The 20,581-nt window shown below is 39.2% G+C and overlaps 1 protein-coding gene across 3 annotated transcripts in view; it reads right to left on the reverse strand.

The window, feature by feature from the left end:
* The window catches only part of ZFYVE9 (zinc finger FYVE-type containing 9), a 150,606-nt gene that overhangs the window by 44,766 nt on the left and 85,259 nt on the right, over positions 1 to 20,581 (reverse strand). For 2 of the 3 annotated variants that reach the window (XM_040978539.1, XM_040978541.1), the window contains 3 exons: positions 18,392 to 18,568; positions 16,623 to 16,792; positions 9,494 to 9,614 (listed from right to left, as the gene is read on the reverse strand). In XM_040978539.1, the coding sequence (XP_040834473.1) occupies positions 9,494 to 9,614; positions 16,623 to 16,792; positions 18,392 to 18,568 (468 nt within the window). The remainder of the gene's footprint in view (positions 1 to 9,493; positions 9,615 to 16,622; positions 16,793 to 18,391; positions 18,569 to 20,581) is intronic. The other variant, XM_040978540.1, reaches the window with a different exon arrangement.

The following is a 20,581-nucleotide window of genomic DNA, read 5'->3' on the forward strand; positions in this document are numbered from 1 at the left end:
CCTAAGCAGGTTACCCATGGAGGACTTGCAAAGCTATCAGACATTGACAGGGGAGTTACCTGGACCATCTGAGATGCTCAGACATTGACAGGTACTTCACCCCACACCAAATTCACCAGGGTCCACAGAATTAGCTCTACTATCACCCAATTTGCAGAAGCTGTCAAGACACAACATCCACAACCAGGTGCCCTGTGCCCCAGCTGCAAATGCACCCCCACCACTTAACATAGCCACAACACCAATTAGCAATACAATCCCGTTAATTCCTACAACTTAGGTCATTGAAACACTCACAGGCATGGTCAACACTGATTATAGTTTAAGAAGCTACAAAGACACCCCATGAACAGTCCCACCTGAACCCAAAACCAATGAAACATATCCAGTCAGCACTCAAAGAAACAGCACCCGCAGAACATAAGCAACTCTGTAAACTGATAGAAGCAACTGAGCCTTCCATATGGATAAAAATCAACAGAGGCATAAAATCTGCATGAAAAAAAATTGAGGCAACATGGCACCTATAAACAGCTATATTAACCCCCTAAAAATGGCAACAAATAAACAGAAATCAACAGCTAACAAAAAAGTCAAAACTACAACTTTAAGGAAGCTTGGTAAGGTGCAAGAGGGAGTGGCATTGTGGTATAGTGTGTAATGTTGTCTGCAATGCTGGCATCCCATAGGGATGCTGGTTCATGTCCTGGGCACTCCACCTCTGATCCAGCTCTGTGGTAATGGCAATGGAAGATGGCCCAGGCGTTTGGGTCCCTGTTATCCACATGGGAGATAAGAAGAGGTTCCTCGTTTCTGAGTTAGGCCTGGCCCAGCCCTAGCTATTACAGTCATCTAAGAAACAAAGCAAAGCTCACTCTGTCTCTCTCTTTCTAACCCTCCTCCAACCCTCCCATCTCTCTCCCTGAGTCTCTGATTTTCAAATAAATAAATACATCTTTAACAAAAAGATACAACAGACTACAGAGAGAAACTCAATGACATTAGAAAAAGATAGTACAAATAAGAAATCATCACAGAGTAAACAAAAAGAACCCATCAGAAATCTTGGAGCATAAAAAAATAAATGAAACTATATTCAGCTGAGTACCTCTGCAGCAGAAATGAAACAGTTACAACAAAGAATATCTGAGCCTGAATGCAGATCTTAAATAACCCAGTCAGATATGAAAAAAAAATTAAGTTTTCAAGATTTTAAGATATCATTAAATGAGTAGCTTTTTGCCTTACTTACAGGTATTTCCAAAGAAAAAGAGAAGGGAAAGAGCAAAGAAATGCATTCAAGGAAACAACTGATGAAAATCTCCAAATATCTGGGAAAGATAGAAGTATCCAGTTCTAGGAAACTCACCCAAAAGATCGGTTCCAAAGTATATTTTAATAAAAATGACAAAACTGTAACAGGGGCAGGGTGTTTGATCTAGTGGCTGAGACACTTTAAGATGTTTCGCCCAGGACCTGGTGCAGTGGCCTAGCCACTAAAGTCCTTGCCTTTCATATGCCAGGATCCCATATGGGTGCTGGTACTAATCCCAGCAGTTCCACTTTCCATCCAGCTCCCTGCTTGTGGCCTGGGAAAGCAGTCGAGGACGGCCCAAAGCTTTGGGATCCTGCACCCAAGGAGAGAGGCTCCGGGTTCCTGGTTTTGGATCAGCGCAGCTCCAGCCATCACAGCTGCTTTGGGAGTAAATCGTTGGAAGATCTTCCTCTGTCTCTCCTCCTTTCTCTCTCTCTCTCTCTTTCTCTCTCTCTCTCTCTCTATATATATATCTGAGTTTGCAGTAAAAATAAACATTATCTTTAGGGCCCGGCACAGTGGCGCAGTGGTTAAGGTCCTCGCCTTGCACGCCCCGGGATCCCATATGGGCGCTGGTTCTATACCGGCAGCCCCACTTCCCTTCCAGCTCCCTGCCTGTGGCCTGGGAAAGCAGTCGAGGACGGCCCAAAGCTTTGGGACCCTGCACCTGCGTGGGAGACCCGGAAGAGGCTCCTGGCTTCAGATCGGCATAGTATTGGCCATTGCGCTCACTTGGGGAGTGAATCATCGGACAGAAGATCTTCTTCTCTGTCTCTCCTCTGTGTATATCCACCTTTCCAATAAAAAATAATAATAATAAATCTTAAAAAAAATAAAATAAAAAATAAACATTATCTTTAAAAAAAAAATATGTTTCAGCCATATTGGTGCCTGGGTTTGATATTTGACTCCAGCTTCCTACCAACAGATTCTAGCAGGCAATGCTAATGGCTCAAGTCCTTGGGTTCCTCCTACCCACATTAGAGGCCTGAGTTCTCAGTTCTCAGCTCCAACCTGGAGACTCCAGCATGGGGTATTATGGTCATCTGGGGAGTCAACCTGACGATGGCGTGCTCTCTCTCAAATGATTGAGAAAATGAATGATAAAAAATGCAACTCAAAAAGTTCTAAAAACAGCAAGAGAAATCCATCAAGACACTTGTGAAGGGAATTCCCAATAGAATAATGGCAGAGTTCCAGGCAGAAACATTACAGGTTAAAAAAGAATGCAATGAAATATTCAACTTCTTGAAAGAAAAATTATGCCAACCAAGAATACTATACATAGAAAATCTACCCATCACAATGAAAGAACTCCTGTGACAAGGAGCAACCGAAGCAATCAATCACCTGCAGACCAGCCTTAGCAGAAATACTTACAGAAGTACTAAATTAGCAAAAGAATGAGAACTATCATCATAAAAACACAAAAAAGTACAATAGATATACTAAACAGAAAAGGAACTAAGATTAATGCAAAAAACCACCAACCCCCAAAGATGAACAAAAAGAAGAAAAAATATATAAAAGTATAATTAACACACTGAAAGGAGTTCATTTTTACTTATTATTAATAAGCATGCATATAAAGAAATAAAGTTTTCTAATTAAAAGATACAGGGGGCCCTGTTCCCATCCATCCTCCTGTTTGTGTCCTGGGAAAGCAGTTGAGGACAGGCCAAAGCCTTTAGACCCTGCACCTGTTTGGGAGACTGAAAGAGGCTCTGGGCTCCTGGTTCAGATCAGTGTAGCTCTAACTGTTGTGACCACTTGGGGAGTGAATCATCAGATGCAAGATCTTCCTCTGTGTCTCTCCACCTCTCTGTATATCTGACATAAATCTTAAAACATATATATATATATATATATATAAATAAGCTGGATGAAGGGCTAAAAGATCCACTGAAAGAAAAGGACTGAAAAAGATCCTATGCAACCAGAAACCAAGAGTAGGCAGGAACAGCTATATTTATACGAGATAAACAGAATTTATGAAAAAATTATACATAGAGACAGAGATCACTTCATAATCAACTGAACTGAGAAATAACCACTATAAATAAATATGCTGGCATAACTGATTATATAAAATACATATTATAAATCTAAAAAGAGAAAGATACTATAATAATTGAGGATGTCAACAATAATCCAGACCAAAAGAGTATCAATGAAGAATCATCAGAGTTAAACTTTACTGCAGTCCAAATGGACTTCAGACAGTTTACAGAGCATCTCGCCCAGCAGCTGCAGAACACACGTTCTTCTTATCAGTACATAAAGATTTTATCTGGGATAAATCGCATTATACAACCCAGAACAAATTCCACTAAAAAAAGGAATCACTACTTGTATTTTTTCTAAGCAAAATGGGGGGAAAAAAACTAGAAATCAGCGACAGGAACTTTAGAAGCTGTACAAATATATGGAAATGAAACAACATCCTTTCGAATACTAATGGATTAGAATTAACAGAGAAATTTTACAATGTCTTAAAACAAATGAAAATGAATATGTAAATATCAAAATCTATGGGTAAGAGGGGAGTTTGCAAAAACTGTTAATAGTAAAACATTTAAAGATTTCAAACAAATGATGCAATTCAAAGAACTAGAAAAACTAAAATAAACCAAACCCCAAATTAGTAGGACAACCATAACATAGATCAGAAAATAAATGAATAAAATACAGACAACTATGAAAATACACCAGCCAGTAGTGCAGCACAGCTAGTTAAACTGCCTCCTGGAACGATGGCAACATGCATAGGTCTCAAACTCTCAGCTGCTCTACTTCTGATTCAGCTCCTTACTGATGTGCCCAGGAAAGCATTCCTGGCTCCTGGCTTAGTCCAGCCACAGACTTTTGGATCAGAAGATAGAAGTTCTACCTCCTTCTCTCTCTCTCTCCTAATGTGTACACACGTACATATAATTATCTGCCTCTAATCTTAAAAAAACAAAAAAACACCCTCTGAGGTCAAACCTAACAGCACATTAAAAGCTGGCCCAAGATCAACCGGGATTTATCGTAAGGATCCAAGGATGAGTCAACACAGGAAAATTAATGAACATAATCCAAATCACTCAAAAATACTCGGTATTTTTTTTTCATGATTAAAAAAAACCTGTAAAAATTAGAAACAGAAAGAATGTGCTCTTAACACAACAGGAACTACTTATGACAAATTCACAGTCTACCTTATACTAAATGAGACAAACGCAAAATTCATTTTTCTAACACTAGAAACAAGACAGGGATATCTGCTCTCACCTTTTCTTAGTATTGGAAGTATTATCTGTAGAAATTAGACAAAGAAAGAAATAAAAGGCATGGCAAAGCAGAGGAGTATGATCCAAGTGCTTGGGTTTGCATGTGTGTGTGAGATCTGGAAGCGGCTCCTAGCTTCAGCCTGACACAGAACTGGCAGCTGTGGTCATTTCAGCAGTTAATGAGCAGATGGAAAAAACTCTCTCACTTTGTTTCTTGCTCTCCCTCTATATCTGTACAACTGTCTTGCAAACAAATATTTTTTAAAAAGATCAAATTATTCCTGTATGCAAACAATATGACTCTATATACAGAATAACATAAAAACTTCACCAAAAAAAGAAAAAAGACCCTGTAAGAATTGTTAATGAAATGCTGTAAGGTTAGGTTTCAGAATATAAAATCAACATACAAAACTCAATAAAGCTTTTAAGCATACCACTAACAAAACTGCTAAGAAAGAAATTAAGAAAGCATTATCCTTCAAAATAGCTACAATGTAGGTTAGAATAACTAGAAGTAAATTTAACCAACAGTTAAATTTACAATATTTATACAACACTAATGAAAGCAGTTAAAGGCAAAAAAAAAAAAAAGCCCATGTTCACTAATTAGAAGAATATTAAGATGTCTACAATACTCAAGGTGATCTAAAATTCAATACAATCCTTGTCAACATACTAATAATCGTCTTATGAAAAACAGAAAAAATAAAAATCATAAAATCCATTAGGAACCACCTAAGAGTCTGAGTAGTCAACAAAACTAGAGTAGAACAAAGCTGGAGCCATCACAAAACCTTGTACTGAAACATGTTACACATAGCCACTGTAGTTAAAACAGCCTGGTACTGGCATTATAAACAACCACACAGGCAAAGCAATCTGCATACTAACATCTGATTTTCAGTAAAGGCAGCAAGCATATATGGAAGTGCTTGAAAAAGCTGATGGGGTTCTGGCTAATACCCTCTCCTTCCACACACTGGGATCCCATGTGGGCACCAGTTTGTGTGCCAGCTGCTCCATTTCCCATCTGGCTCCCTGTTTGTGGCCTGGGAAAGTAGTAAGGAAGGCCCAATCCCTTGGACCCTACTCCCATGTGGGAGATCTGGAAGAAGCTCCTGGTTCCTAGCTTCAGATCAGCCCATCCCCAGCCACTGAGGCTACTTGAGGAGTGAACCAGTAAACAAAGATTTTTCACTCTGTCTCTCTTTCTGTTAAAATCAGCCTTTCCAACAACAGCAAAAAAAATAAATCATTTTGCTTAAGATTTATTTACTTTTTATTGCAAACTCAGATATACAGACAAGAAGAGAGACAAAGAGGAAGATACTCTGTGCACTGATTCTCTCCCCAGGTGGCCACGACGGCCAGAGCTGAGCCAATCCTAAGCTGAGCCGATCCAAAGCCAGGAGCCAGGAACCTCCTCCAGGTCTCCTATGCAGGTGCAGGGTCCCAAGGCTTTGGGCCATCTCTACTGCTTTCCCAGGCCACGAGCAGGGAGCTGGATGGGAAGTGGAGCTGCCGGGATTAGAACTGGCTAGCGCCCACATGGGATCCCAGCATGTTTAAGGCAAGGAATTTAACTACTTCGCTACTGGGCTAGGCCCAAAATAAATAAATCTTAAAAAAAATAAAGTTCATAGGAAATGAAATTGAAACAGAAAGAAGTTTACATGGGTGCAAAAATTTTGAAATCATAGCACACTCATATATTGGAGAAAGGAAAACTCCTTTTAAGAAATGATTGTTATTTATATACAAAGAAATAAGCTAGATACCTATCACTTATCACATACAAAAGAATGAACTCAAAATGAATTAAAGATTCTAACATTACTGAAAGAAAATATAGGGGAAATGCTTGATCACTGCTCTAAAAAAGATTTTTTTTGGACAGGAGCCCAAAAGCAAAAATCAATAAACGGAACTATATTAAAGAAGCTCTATAAAGAAAACAATCAATTTATCTGGAAACTATTCATTTGACAAGTGATTAATTTCCATAATACATACAGAAGCAAACAAAAGTAAAAGAACAAATAACTCAATTAAAATTGGATAAATGACATGAACATACATTTTTCAAGAGGACATGGTAGGGCTCAAAAAGAAACATGACAAAATGTTCAAACACTGCTAATAATCAGGAAAATCTAAATCAAAACCCTGAGGTCAACTCTTACATTAACCAGAATGGCTATTATAAAAAAACATGAAAAACAATAAATGCTAGTTACGATGTGGAAAAAACAGGACCCCTATTACATGGTTGAAAGTTAAATTAGCACAGCCATTAGGGAAAGCAGTATGGTAGTTACTCAACTACCAAATGACCGTGCAGTCCAACTCTTGGGCATACACCCACATGAACTGAAATAACCATGCTGCAAAGACAACTGCCCTCAATGTTTATTACAATAGTACTGATAATAGGAAGATTGGAACCAATCTAAATATGTGCCTATGGATCAATCGGTACAGGAAATGTGGTATGCAAGCACATACAAAATAGAATATTACTCAGATACAAGAAATTCTGTCATTTGCAGCAACAGGGATACAGAGGGAAATAAATTTGTTAAGTGCAGTCAGGCACAGAAAGAAACTGTTATATGCTCTCATTTTTATGTGAGGTTGAAGATGTTTTCAAGAAAACTGAAGAGCAGTTAGCAGAGTATGGGAAAGGAATGGTGGAGCTCCTCAGAGAGAAAGGACAGCTAATGAGTACAGAGTTGAAATAATAGGATTAACTTTTAAAATACTATTTTATTTTTCTACAGTACATTCATGTTTTTTCTACAGGCCATGGGATGTCCTTTCCCTTCTCCCCAAATCCCAGCCCTTCCCCAGTGGCTTTCCCATATATCATGACAATAGTATAGTCCTTCAGTATCAGGCATAAGTCCATCAATCTGCTATTTGACAGTATCCTGAGATTGCACGAATGCACAATGGCAGAGTGTCCAGTATCATATTGTCATGATATATTTAATAATTTCATTGTGAGTCCGTCTTTAACTTGGAAGTAGAAATCCATACTGCATTGTATCTTCACATCTAGATGTGATAGTCTCTTTTAAAAAATGTTTTTAAAGTCTTTTAAAAAAAGATGTATTTATTTATTTATATTGAAAAGAAAGAGGTTTTTTTTTAAAGGTTTCTTTATTTTTTATTGGAAATGCGGAATTACAGACAGAAGGAAATACAGAGAGAAAGATCTTCCATCCGCTGGTTCATTCCACAAGTGGTCACAACAGCTGGAACTGAGCTGAGCCAGGAGCTTCTTCCTGGATCCCATCCTGCATTTGCAGGATCCCAACATCTGTCCTTGACTGCTTTCCCAGGCCACATGCATGGAGCTGGAAGGGAAGTGGAAGAGCCGGGCTATGAACTGGCACCCCTATGGGATCTGTTACATACAAAGCAAGGACTCTAAGCACTAGGCTACTGCGCCGGGCCCAAGGATTAACTTCTAACAGGATTCCAATAATTGATAATAATTTAATAGTCCAGTTGCAAATAGAATTTTAGATTTTCAAACACAAAGAAATGATACATGCAGTGACCCTGATGGGACCATTACATCTGTACATGTATTGAAATGCTGCGTTGAATCCCACACCTATGTATAATTAGTATTTAAAGTTAAATTTTACATAGTGAAAATAATAATTTCAAAACAATAGCAATCTATGATAATAACTGTGTTTAAAAAACTGAATCGACAATAGTATAGAAGATAAAGGGAAAAACAATGAACTAGTGCGGTGCCATAATAAGACTACATAAGGCACCAGCTTTCCATATGGGTGCTGGTTCATGTCCCTAATGCTCCACTTCCCGTCGAGCTCCCTTCTTGTAGCCTGGGAAAGCAGCAGAGGATGAATCAGGTCCTTGGACCCCTGTACCCACATGGGAGACTTGGAAGAAGCTCCAAGCTCCTGGCTTTGGATAGGCTCACCTTAGGCCACTGCAGCCAATTGGAGAGTAAACCACCGGATGGAAGACCTCTCTGTCTCTGCTCTCTACAACTCTGCCTTTTAAATAAAAATAAAGAATGAAAAGAGAAAAGCACTGAACTTACCCAGGCAAAAGACAAGGACAAATGTAAAGCAAGATCATTTGTAAACTGTCTCCTGAAAATGAGCAGACCAGATGCTGATACGAAAATACCAATTAAGGACTTTCACACAAAGGTATTTCCTTAGTGAACAATAATTTTATTTCTTAAAAGGATTCCCTAAAAATATTTTAACAGTGGATTTTTTATTTAAATTAAGTGCTCTTCACATTTTCTCTATGTATATTTCTAAATGTGTATCATACTTCAAAACAAAAAGTTTAAATCAATATTTTAATGGTATCAGGCTGGGCCACATGTAACTCTTCCTATAGACTTTGAAATATAAAGGTAAAACTGTTAATAATCATCTATGTTATAATATCTGCCTTCCAAAGAAAGGAAATAATATTGTGGGCCTGGCACGATGGCGCAGTGGTTAAGGTCCTCGCCTTGCACACACCGGTTCTAATCCCGGCGGCCCTGCTTCCCATCCAGCTCCCTGCTTGTGGCCTAGGAAAGCAGTCGAGGATGGCCCAAAGCCCTGGGACCCTGCACCCGCATGCGAGACCTGGAGGAGGCTCCTGGCCTTGGGTTGGCTCAGCTCCAGCCATTGTGGCCGTTTAGGGAGTGAATCATCAGATGGAAAATCTTCCTCTCTGTCTCTCCTCTCTGTATATCTGCCTTTCCAATAAAAATAAAATAAATCTTTTTAAAAAAGAAAATAACACTGTAATAGAAAAGTATACAACCGTAACAGAAATAACTGTCTTCACAGCACTGCAGTAGATGCTTTTCTGAAAGCTAAAAGAATAGTTATCATCAAGAAGCAAACACACATACCTCCTTTCACACCAGTGGAAATGAGGATGGGAGGAAGGCCATCTTCAGGAATAAGATTCATTGCACTTCCAACAGGACTTCCAACCTGAGTTATACTCCCAGAGAATAAAGAAATATCCGTCTATAAAAAGCAAATCAGTGAGTATTACAGAATGCTTGAGACTCCAGCAGAACAGAATTTAAAATGGAAACCTAAGTGAACTTTGAAATGTCCTATTTTCTAAAAGATAAACATACTGGAATGTTCACAGCAGGTTTCTTTAAAACTGTCAAAATTAGAAGCAATCTAAATGTCCACTAACAGAGAAACAGAAAATATTGAGGCAGGTCCATAAGCTGGAATACTATGCAGTTCAAAAACATCAATCAAAAAACTTAATATATGTAACATAAGATTCATAAATACCTGGTTGAGTACAAGAAGTCTGGCACAAACACACACACTATATGTTTCCATTTATTTGAAATTCGGAACTATCAAAACAACTTAGGGAGATGAAAGAACAACAGTTACCTTAGAAAAGGAGATGGACAGGTACTGATAATCTATCAGGAACCTTGTGACAGAAAGGTGCTGTATCTTCACTTGAGTAGTGGTTTTACAGATTTATATTTACGAATTTTATAGTAATAGTTGCATATCTTCTGTGTGGTTATACTATGTGAAAATGCACTATATTTAGGTACTTCAAAAGTTTAGGAAAACAAAATCAGAGGAAAAGTTATTTTGGTACATAATTAATCCATGCATTTTTTGAAAGATTTATTTATTTATGTATTGTATCAGAAAGTCAGATATACAAAGAGGAGGAGAGACAGAGAGGAAGATCTTCCATCCAATGATTCACTCCCCAAATGACTGCCACGGCCGGTACTGTGCTGATCCGAAGCCAGGAGCCAGGAGCTTCTTCTGGGTCTCCCACACGGGTGCAGAGTACCAAGGCCTTGGGCTGTCCTCAATTGCTTTCCCAGGCCACAAGCAGGGAGCTGGATGGGAAGTGGAGTTGCCAAGATTAGAACCAGCATACATGTAGGTTCCCGGCACTTCGAAGGCGGGGACTTTATCTGCTAGGCCACACTGCTGGGCCCATCCATGTAGTTTTTTTAATGTTATACATTTTCTATGATCCCCCCGTGTACATATACACAAATATACATATATGCATATATATATATACACACATATACGCATACACATTTCATTAGGCTACTTCCAAAAGATTAATGCCCTTTAAGGACTTTGCTATATATTTTCAAGACTTGGAAATATATTCGGTTTTTTTTTTTTTAAATGCGCCCATGTTGTGGCAGGTGTTTGGTGGTTAGGACGCAAGTTGGGACACTCACATCTTGTATCAGGATGCCTGGGTTAGAGTTCTTGCTCCTGGGCCCGGCACGGTGGCCTAGCGGCTAAAGGCTTTGCGTTGAACGCGCTGGGATCCCATATGGGCGCTGGTTCTAATCCCAGCAGCTCTACTTCCCATCCAGCTCCCTGCTGGTGGTCTGGGAAACCAGTTGAGGACGGCCCAAAGCCTTGGGATCCTGCACCCGTGTGGGAGACCTGGAGGAAGCTCCTGGCTCCTGGCTTCGGATCGGCACAGCACCAAACGTTGTGGTCACTTGGGGAGTGAATCATTGGATGGAAGATCTTCCTCTCTGTCTCTCCTCCTCTCTATATATCTGACTTTGTAATAAAAATAAATCAATCTTAAAAAAAAAAAAAAGAGTTCTTGCTCCAGATCCAATTCAAGCTTTCTGCTAATGCAAACCAAGGGAAACTGCAGAGGATGGCTTAACTAGCTGGGACACGGCCAGCCCCATCCAGGATCTGGACTGAGTTCTCCACAGCCTGTTCTGGTCTCTGCTTAACGGCTGGTGTAGGCATTTGGTAAGTTAACAGGTAGATCTGTCTCTTTTTTTAAAAGCATGTTTTCCCTCAATTTACCCAATAAATATTAAAATAGCACTGCATATTGTGAAAGCACAAAATTTAAAAAGTTTACCTTCTCTAGTGCTTCTAACATTCAGCTGAACTTCGTTTCTCTCTAACATTTATCTACTGGAGTTCCCCATTTGTTTAAAGCTGCTTCTGTTTTGGGTTGGTATTGTTATAGGAGTGGGTCAAGTAGCCACACACAGTTCTGGCATCCCTTGTCAAAGCCATGGTTAGCTTCAGATACAGGACCTTACTATTGCTCTGAGTGGCTGATGGCCCAAGGCACTAGGGCCCCTGGCCCCCTAGTGCATATGGAACTCTGAGTTGCTGGCTTGCTGCAGCTAAAATCTGGAGAGGGAATCATCAGGTAGGACATACCTTTCTTCCCCACTCTCGTCACTCTGTTTTCCAAATAAATACAATTTTTAAAAAATACATATTTGTCTCAAGAACCTAATATACAAACTATAATATATACAAAATTACTAGAAAAAAACTGCCACATGTAAGTGCCATGTTTCTAAATTATTTAGGCAGAAATTATCAAAGAATAGAGAAATTCACAGGTTTAAAGACATGAGGAACAAGATAGTAAAAATCTTGTATTATCCCTTAGATTAACTGGAAAGAGGAAAAGACATTTTCTCAATGGAGAAACATGGTAGACATCACTAAATGAAACTGATCTTTCATGTGATCTGCTAGATAATGACCATTCCTTCAGATGTATTCTGATAAAAAAAAATTATCCTCAAACTGCTCCATAGGGGAAAAATGATACAAACATAAATTGAAGATATTATGTAGAATGGCCCAAATGCCTCAAAAATGTTAATGATGTTAAAGAGATAAGAGAAATATAAGGCTAATTCAACACTGAAGAAAATCAAAGAAATCTGACAGCTAAATGCAACAGTAATTTTTCATACAATTCTGATTTCTAAATCAGAAACCTACATAAGTAAATATCTTTTACAGAAATAAAGGAAAATATCTTATTCTTCAAGAGATAAAGTTCAAATACCAAGCAGTAAAGCATAACTAATCCTTTAAATAGTTTATAAAAACAATGGAGGCAGAAATTTTGGTGCAACAGAAGTTATCCCCTATCAGAGGGCCTGGCTGGCGTCCCAGGTCTTGCACTTCCAATCCGACTTTCTGCTAAAGCACCTGGGAAGGTAGCAGGTAATGGGTCAAGTGACTGAGCTGCTCCTGTGCTCCTCACACAGGAGATCCAACAGCACTCCAAAAGCCTGACTTTAGCCTGGTCCAACTCTGGCTGTGTTGAGCATTTGTGGAGAGTCCGTGAATGGGTCACTCTCTCAGTCTCTCTTGGCCTTTCAAATAGATGAAAATAAATGTATTTTGAAAAGGTATATGCATAGTGTTAAAGTAAGTGGGGCAAAATGATAACAGTTAATGAATACAGGTGATGAGTGTATGAGTATTCACTACACTATACCTACCATTTTTTGTTGTGTTTGAAAATGTTTCCATCTAAACGGTTTTTGAGGGAGGGCATTTTGTAGCCAAAGACATTGTAGAAATACGAAGAATAAGACGTAGTTTTGATTCTTGTCACCCACAGCCATGCAAAACCTCAAAAATACAAATACTCCTTAATTGTAGGTTTTGGGGGAAGATATGTCAACATAAATCCCTTAATTGTAGGTTTGGGGGTGATTAAGATATATCAACATAAATACAGCAATTGTGACAACTAAAGTACTCTAGTAGTGTAAACACTGGGAGAAGCTGTGCATGTGTAAAAAGAAGAGGTATGTGAGAAACTCTTGTGCTTTTCTCTCTATTTTGATACAAACCTAAAACATCTTAAAAAATAAAGTCTTAGATCCCACATGGGCACCAGTTCACGTCCCAGAGGTCCTGTTTCCAATCCAACTCCCTGCTTGTGGCCTGGGAAAGCAATCGAGGATGGTCTAAAACCTTGGGACCCTGCACCTGCATGGGAGACCTGGAGGAGGTTCCTGGCCACTGGCTTCGGATCGGCTTAGCTATTGCCGTTGCAGTCACTTTGGGGAGTGATTCAATGAATACAAGATCTTCCTCTCTGTCTGTATATCTGCCTTTCCAATAAAAATTTCAAAAACTGTTATTTATTGATTTTGTTTTAAAAGTCAACTTCTATAACTAACTGCAACTAATGACCTAATACAACCCGGGTCACCGTTTTCAAAGGGAAAACCAGCAAAAGAAAGGAACTCGGTTTGTAAAAAGGCTCTGCTGTGTGTACTTTCAAATTGCAATCATAGGTGGCTCTGCCCCCTTACTAATTTCAAAACCTAGCAAAATAAAACCAAAAAGTTATTTGTCTCATGTGGAAAATTAGGCCCCAAGGAATAAGAATCTTATTAACCACAAATTATAACTCTTGTATCTATGGCAACATGGTAGCAATGATGACATAGTGTGTGGTAGCTTTCTTGGATACATCATCTGGGCCTTTCCTCAATCAAACCAGTGGTTTTCAATATCTTTTTTTTTTTTTTAAGATTTATTTTATTTTTATTGGAAAGGCAGATTTACAGAGAGAAGGAGACACAGAGAGGAAAGATCTTCCATCTAATGGTCCACTCCCCAAGCAGCCACAATGGGCAGAGTTAAGTCGATCTGAAGCCAGAAGCCAGGAACTTCTCCTGGGTCGCCTACGTGGGTATAGGGGACCAAGGCCCTGGGGCATGCTTCAAGGATGATGGACAATTTTTCTTTCTCTCCTTGCTGTAAATCTTCCTTTCCAATAAAAATAAGTAAATCCTTAAACAAGAGAAAGAATACAGGAGTCCTCAGCCTTCTACTGCCTAATCTTTCTCATCATGGAACTCCACGAGGTCACCACAGGACCTCAGGAACATGCCTTAGAACCACTGTATCAGCAGCCCATGAATTCCTGTAGCCCAGCCTCTTTATTTTTTTTAATAAATGTTTTAAGGCTTTGTTTTGTTTTGACTGGAAGGTCAGATATACAGAGAGGAGAACAAAGAGAAAGAGCTTCCTTCCAATGATTCCCTCCCCAAGTGGCCTGTGCTGTGCCGATCCAAAGCCAGGAGCCAAGAGCTTCTTGCTTCTTCCGGGTCTCCTATGCAGGTGCAGGGTCCTAAGGCTCTGGGCTGCCCTCATTTACTCTCCCAGGCCACAAGCAGGGAGCTGGATGGGAGCGGGGCTGCTAGGATTAGAGCCGACAATCTTATGGGATCCTGGAGAGTTCAAGGCAAGGACTTGGCAAGGCTATGTCATCATGCCAGGCTCCATTAAATACATTTTTAAACCAGCTTGTCTTTCTGTGCCTTTTGGAACCACATAACTCTTGTATTTGGCCTTTTAAATAGTGTCCCTTAATTATTGAATAATTTTCTTAGCTTGACTCAGTTCCTCTTTCAGCTTTTTTATTTTCCCACCATTGTTGCAAGAAATGTCTTCCAATTCTGATTCTTCTGCTTCACTCATCCTATTATTGAGGCAATTATTAATTTGCTCCATTGTGTCCCTCATTTCTAATATATCAGCCTTCACAGGATTCATGGCTTCTATTTCCTGTGTAACATATTCCTTACAATCCTTGAACTCCTTGTATGTGCTTCTCATTAAGAGCTTTATAACAAGTTTTAAAAATTCTTTATCCTCCATGTTCTCAATGTCTTCCTCAGTTAATTGAGGTTGGCAAAGGGTTTTGCTCCTTTGCAGGGGAGTCTTCAGCAACATTCATTGTGCTTCTGTCTCTTCTCTTGCTCTTGGTCATTACTATTCTGGTTAGCAGATTGCTCTCCTTAGGGCCAGTTTCTAAGTTGTGTTGCACGTTGGTCTTATAGTTGATTTATTGATTGTGTTCTGTACCCAGTTGTTTCTTTGCAGTTTGCAGTCACTTGTGCTACTCCCTCTAGAGTTTCAGTTCTAGCCTCTTACAGTATGTTTCCATCACAGTCTCCATGACCCTAGCTCCTGGATCACCAGTGTTTACCCACTGTGATCCTGTGCTGTGGCTGCATTGTTGCCTGCACAGCCTTTCTCCCACTCCCAGTTCAAGCTGGGCCCAAGAATAGTTAGATGCCAGCTGTGCTAAATCTGTGGGTTATCAGCAGTGCTGGTCATGTCAGAACCTGCAGTCAGTGAAGTTTGAAGACCACCTGGATCTATTTTGGGTGGAACCCATAGGATCCCAAGTCGTTACTATTTTCCCCGTGAGACCATACTAAGCATTGAGTTGAAAATGAGTTCTTTGCTGGCTCAGGGCCTACACAACTTACTATTGTCCCTTCAGCCATCCAACCTTTTCCTCAGTACACAAAACAGCACCTGATGTGACATTGGTGGAGGTCTGGGCCTGCTGGCCATTATGTTTGGGGACCACCCAGATCTATTTTAAGTGGAACCTGCAGGATGCCAAGTCAGCACTATTTTCCCTGTGGGATCAGTGTAATGCATCAAGCTGGATGTGAGTTCACCTCCAGGTAAGTGCATGTGCAGCTTCCTATTGTTCCTCCAGCTCCAAAACCTTTTCTTCCTTACACAAAATGGCACCTGACACAGCACAAGTTGGAGTGAGCCATGAAATCCACCCTGTTTCTATACCCACCTGCACTCTGTTTCTGCAAGACGAGCTTGGGTTCACCTCCTGACCTTGTGGTAAACTCCCCTTCCTACCTGGTTCCTGATGGAGCTCTGATCACCAAAAACCACTGCAGAATCTGGTCATGCAACACCACTCTACCATCTGCACTGCTTGTCCATGTCCCTGGGGCTACAGGGGTCCCACTACCATGGCCTGTCCTCTGTTTCCCAGGATTGTGGCCTCTTTGCTTCACCCTGGCTAATGATTCTCCATTTGCTTAAACATTTCCTTATCCTATTCCACCACCTTGTTTCTATCCCCAAACCAAGCCTCTTGCTAGAGCAGTAGCCTAAGCTCATCTAAGAACAACCTCCATGAGTAATTTTTTTTTGGGGGGGGCGGGGCGGGGAGGGAAATTTTCAAATACACACAGAGGACAAAAACAGTTGATTCTGCCACATATACCTAACTGCCACGCATACACAGAGAGGTTCCATCTGTACATTAAAATTGTATCAAAATTCATTGGGTTCCACAAGAGTCTCTAAACTTGGCAAGAGGAAGAAAGTAACACAGCACTGAGTAAAACAAGTATTTATCATTAGTTGCAGTTTTGTTTTTCTTACCTCTGGTGGTAGAGGACTGGTAGTTATTGGCTTGACTGGGTCATGCGACACAGCCAGGGTTCCTGCAGAAGAAGTTCCATTCATTGTTAATTTGGCTGCATCAGCAACTTCTCCATTGGGCAAAATCCCATCAGCAAACCAAACTCTCCTTTGTTCTCTGGGCTGAGCCACTTGAGGGGCCAGAAAAATAAAATAGGTATCAATGTGACATTGATAGGATTTCAAAGATAATGAAGAGAGGGTCACCAAATCCAGATGCATAAGATATCACTATTTAACATCTTACAACTAAAGAAATCAGAGGTATATCCAAATCCCTATATAAAAATGGTTACAAGATATATTCAAATATATTGTTTACATCTATGACTTAGATACAAAGATTTAAAACATGCTGCTTTGAAGTACTCTTACTAGGAGTTCTTCAACACATCTATGGCTATGTCATATGATCTGTACTGCAAGCAACCAAGCAATACATTCACAGCAGGCAAAAAATCAAAAAGTATATCTACCAAAAAGAAATCCAAAGTATGAGTTTTCCACAGGAATTAAATACCTGGAAAAGTGACATGGTACTTACTGTTAAAGGGCAAAAGATGCCCTGAAGGATGCTGAAGAATTATAAATTAATAAAGGAGGAACTGGCACAGATACATAAGAACTGGGAAGCAAACTGACCAGCTCTTCGGTAAAAGTGTTAACTGAAGAAGCAAAAGAGTGATCTGGCCGTGTAAAAGTTGTTTGCATTTTAGTAAAAGGACTAGGGAAAAGCTGGGAAATTGAGTCTGATGAAACGTTCTCATAAATCTAATTTTGAAAATCAATTCAAACAGTCAAAACAAAGACTAGGAAAGAATAACAAAAATGACAAATGAAGTAAAGAGAATAAGGATTTTAAGGAAGCCTGAACTCACAAAAATACAAGGATTATGACCAAGGGATGATCTGAAAAGACAGGTCAATGGGAAGAGTGTGATAATGTCAATAAAAGTCTTAGATCTTTAAAAGGGAAAAATTGGCTATTTAGCAAGGGGAAGGGAATATTACTAGATGAAAAGATATATAATTAATGAAGAAGATTGACTTTTAATTATCAAGAGAAACTTCTTGATGAGATCATTTTAAGAAAATACATATTGTTATTTTTACTCTATATGATCCCCTAAATTTACAAAGTACCTTTCATCTGACAAAATAAAAAAGTTATATAGTAAGCAAAAATAAGCTTATCCTATAATTTTCTACCTGTCATATCAGAATTGAAGTTCTGGGTTTAAAGGTCTATATCCCAACACAATATTTTCATGTTTTATAATGGGTAGATTTTTAAAAATTAAAAGAAAATGGCAATGTATATTCCAAAAATACAAAACTAGAACAGGCTTGTCAGAAAGAATTCTCATTTTAATCACCTACTAGACTCCCACAAAGAACATTAAGGCAAGTATGAGGGTAGAATTTTATAGGGTGATTTCACATTCTACACCTCTTTTAGAGTATAAGCAGTATAATTACTTCATTCTTAACCTGGAGAGGAAGGTGGCATAGTTTTCAGAGGTGCCGCCACAGTATCAGGCCAACACAGTATTATTTTTTACTTGCCCAGAAATAGTATCGACACATTTCTCACCTTGTTTTTCCACTTTAACAATCACCCAAAGGGACTTGTCTGCAGTGTTTCAAGACTTGTGCTGCAAAGTCACATCAGCACCTTTTTAGAGGAACATGGTGAGGAAAAATAGAGAGAATAGCACATGATCCCCTACCTTCTGCTCCAGGGTGCTTTAAAACTCCCACAGGTACCATCACAGTGGGAGGTGGAGAGCTCAGGGCTCCTGAAGCCTGAGCTTGCTGCAAGGGAGGGATAGTAGAACAGTATTCAGCAGGATTGTTAGGGTTAGGGCTCTGGCTTGAGGCACTCATCATGTTCTCCCAGGCTTGAGCTAAAGCAAATACAGACACAATCAATGTGAATGGATTGCAAAATATGGACATTAAGACCTCCACAATACTGGATAAATAAACTAGCTCCTGCTCATTAACACTCAGAGTATCTCTCTCTTCCAGCTAGTGAAGGTATTAAGGAGAAGGTGATTTTATTCAATAAAGGAAACAGCTTAATAAACTATTTGCAGTAAATAAAAATTTCATTGTATTAAAAATAGTAAAAAGAACTGTCTAATCTTCTGAGTTAAAGACTAGACCCCTAAACTTTTTAAAAGATCACACATTGCCTCAAAAGGGAATGAAGCAACAAAGGATTTCTAATGGGAAAACAGTTTAAATAGTGCATACATTTTATGAAGTTCTATCAGGAACTAAAACTGTGTAACCCCATCATAGGATTTTTAGTTTATTTCTAGATCAGACTATTTTGAAATATTCTGAAGCCTAAAGCTCAGAAACACATCTCTGCACTGAGTGAATTCTACTTGTACCTAACAACAATCATTTCACATCTTTGGTGTGTCTAAAAAGCACAGACTCCATCTGAACATGAAAATGCGCCAAGTTCATATAAATGTGATCAACCCATATGATCACAGGTATGTCATAATTCTGTGTAATTTTACTATTTAAACACTCATATATCAAGCACTGTCTTTAAAAATAAATAGGATGGAACTGAACTGGCACTTGGCTTAGAGTTAAGGTATGCACCCATCCCACACTGAAGTGAATAGGTTTGATTCCTGACTCTGACTCTTGACCCCAGCTTTCTGCCAGTATAAACCCTGGGAGGCAGCACAGACAGCCCAAGTGATGGATTCTTACCACTCACATGGGAGACAAGGATTGAGTTCTCAGCTCCTGCCTTTATCTCAGGCCGCTCCAGGATGTGGAGCACATTTTGGGAATGAACCAGTGAACAGGAGCTCTATCTTGCTCTGTCTTTTTCTCTCTCTGCCTCTTAAACATTTAGGATGCAATGCTATGGATAGGAAAGATACCATATATTACTTTCTCAGTTCAGGAATACTGTGTGCCCAGGAATAGAAAATAATCAATTTTTTGAAGTTTTTTTTTTTCAAAAACATCATTCTGTGTCAAAGAACAATTTATAAGATTTTGAATATTGCCTTCAAACTGCAAGACAGGACTATTTACAAAAGCTATGCTCCTTTGAAAGCACTAGCAGGAAGAGGGGAGGAAGAGAAAAGGAAAAGAGATAGGGAACACATCAAATTAAATGTTCAGAAAAAGATCAGGCTAAGCCATGCAAGAGGAAAGATGCTGGAAAAACCAGGAAAAGTAGATCACCTTAGGATCCCCTGTTAAGGGCCTCCTTTGCTTAATAAAAAGTAGGTTCCATATGAATCCTCTGCCATTTCCTTCATCTTTAGCTCTGCCATCTTAAAACAGCTATCCAGTTGGAAGATCTCATCAAATAAAAGAAGTATTAGGTACTATAATTAAGTAAAATGCTCTTGTCTGTGAATATGTTTCCAAAAATGAAAGTAGTGGAATAAATATCATCAATTGAGAAATCAAGTGAAATTACCATCATCCAAAAAAGTGACCCTTAAGAGTAGAAAGAATGATTTACATTTGATCAAAATTATAAGAATTCAGAAATGGGAGGAAATTAGGTGAATCATAGGAGATTAGAACAGATCAGATTAACCGACATGCAATAGGTTAATAAGGCAGCAACAGGAACACATCACTATGAGCAATGCGGACAGACAGGGCAGGAGGGATCTCAGAGCAGTTCCATCCTCTACGAGGGCACACTATCCAGGCACAAGCAGCAGTGGTGTCCAGAATCAGTATCTTACGTCTATTAGTGAATGTTCTGGCAACTGCACAAAGACATTTTCAAGGAGAAAACACTACAGCTTGAGCAATTTTATTGTCTCTCTTTAGAAGAATATTCAGGAGTACTTTTGTTTTCCATTTTTTTTTAACTATAAAATGCTCCTGATATATTTCTAGTTTCTTAAAAGATGAACAGT

Source organism: Ochotona curzoniae, unplaced genomic scaffold (assembly GCF_017591425.1).
Source record: "Ochotona curzoniae isolate NIBS_2020 unplaced genomic scaffold, NIBS_Ocur_1.0 contig_291, whole genome shotgun sequence".
Classification (NCBI taxonomy): Eukaryota; Metazoa; Chordata; class Mammalia; order Lagomorpha; family Ochotonidae; genus Ochotona; species Ochotona curzoniae.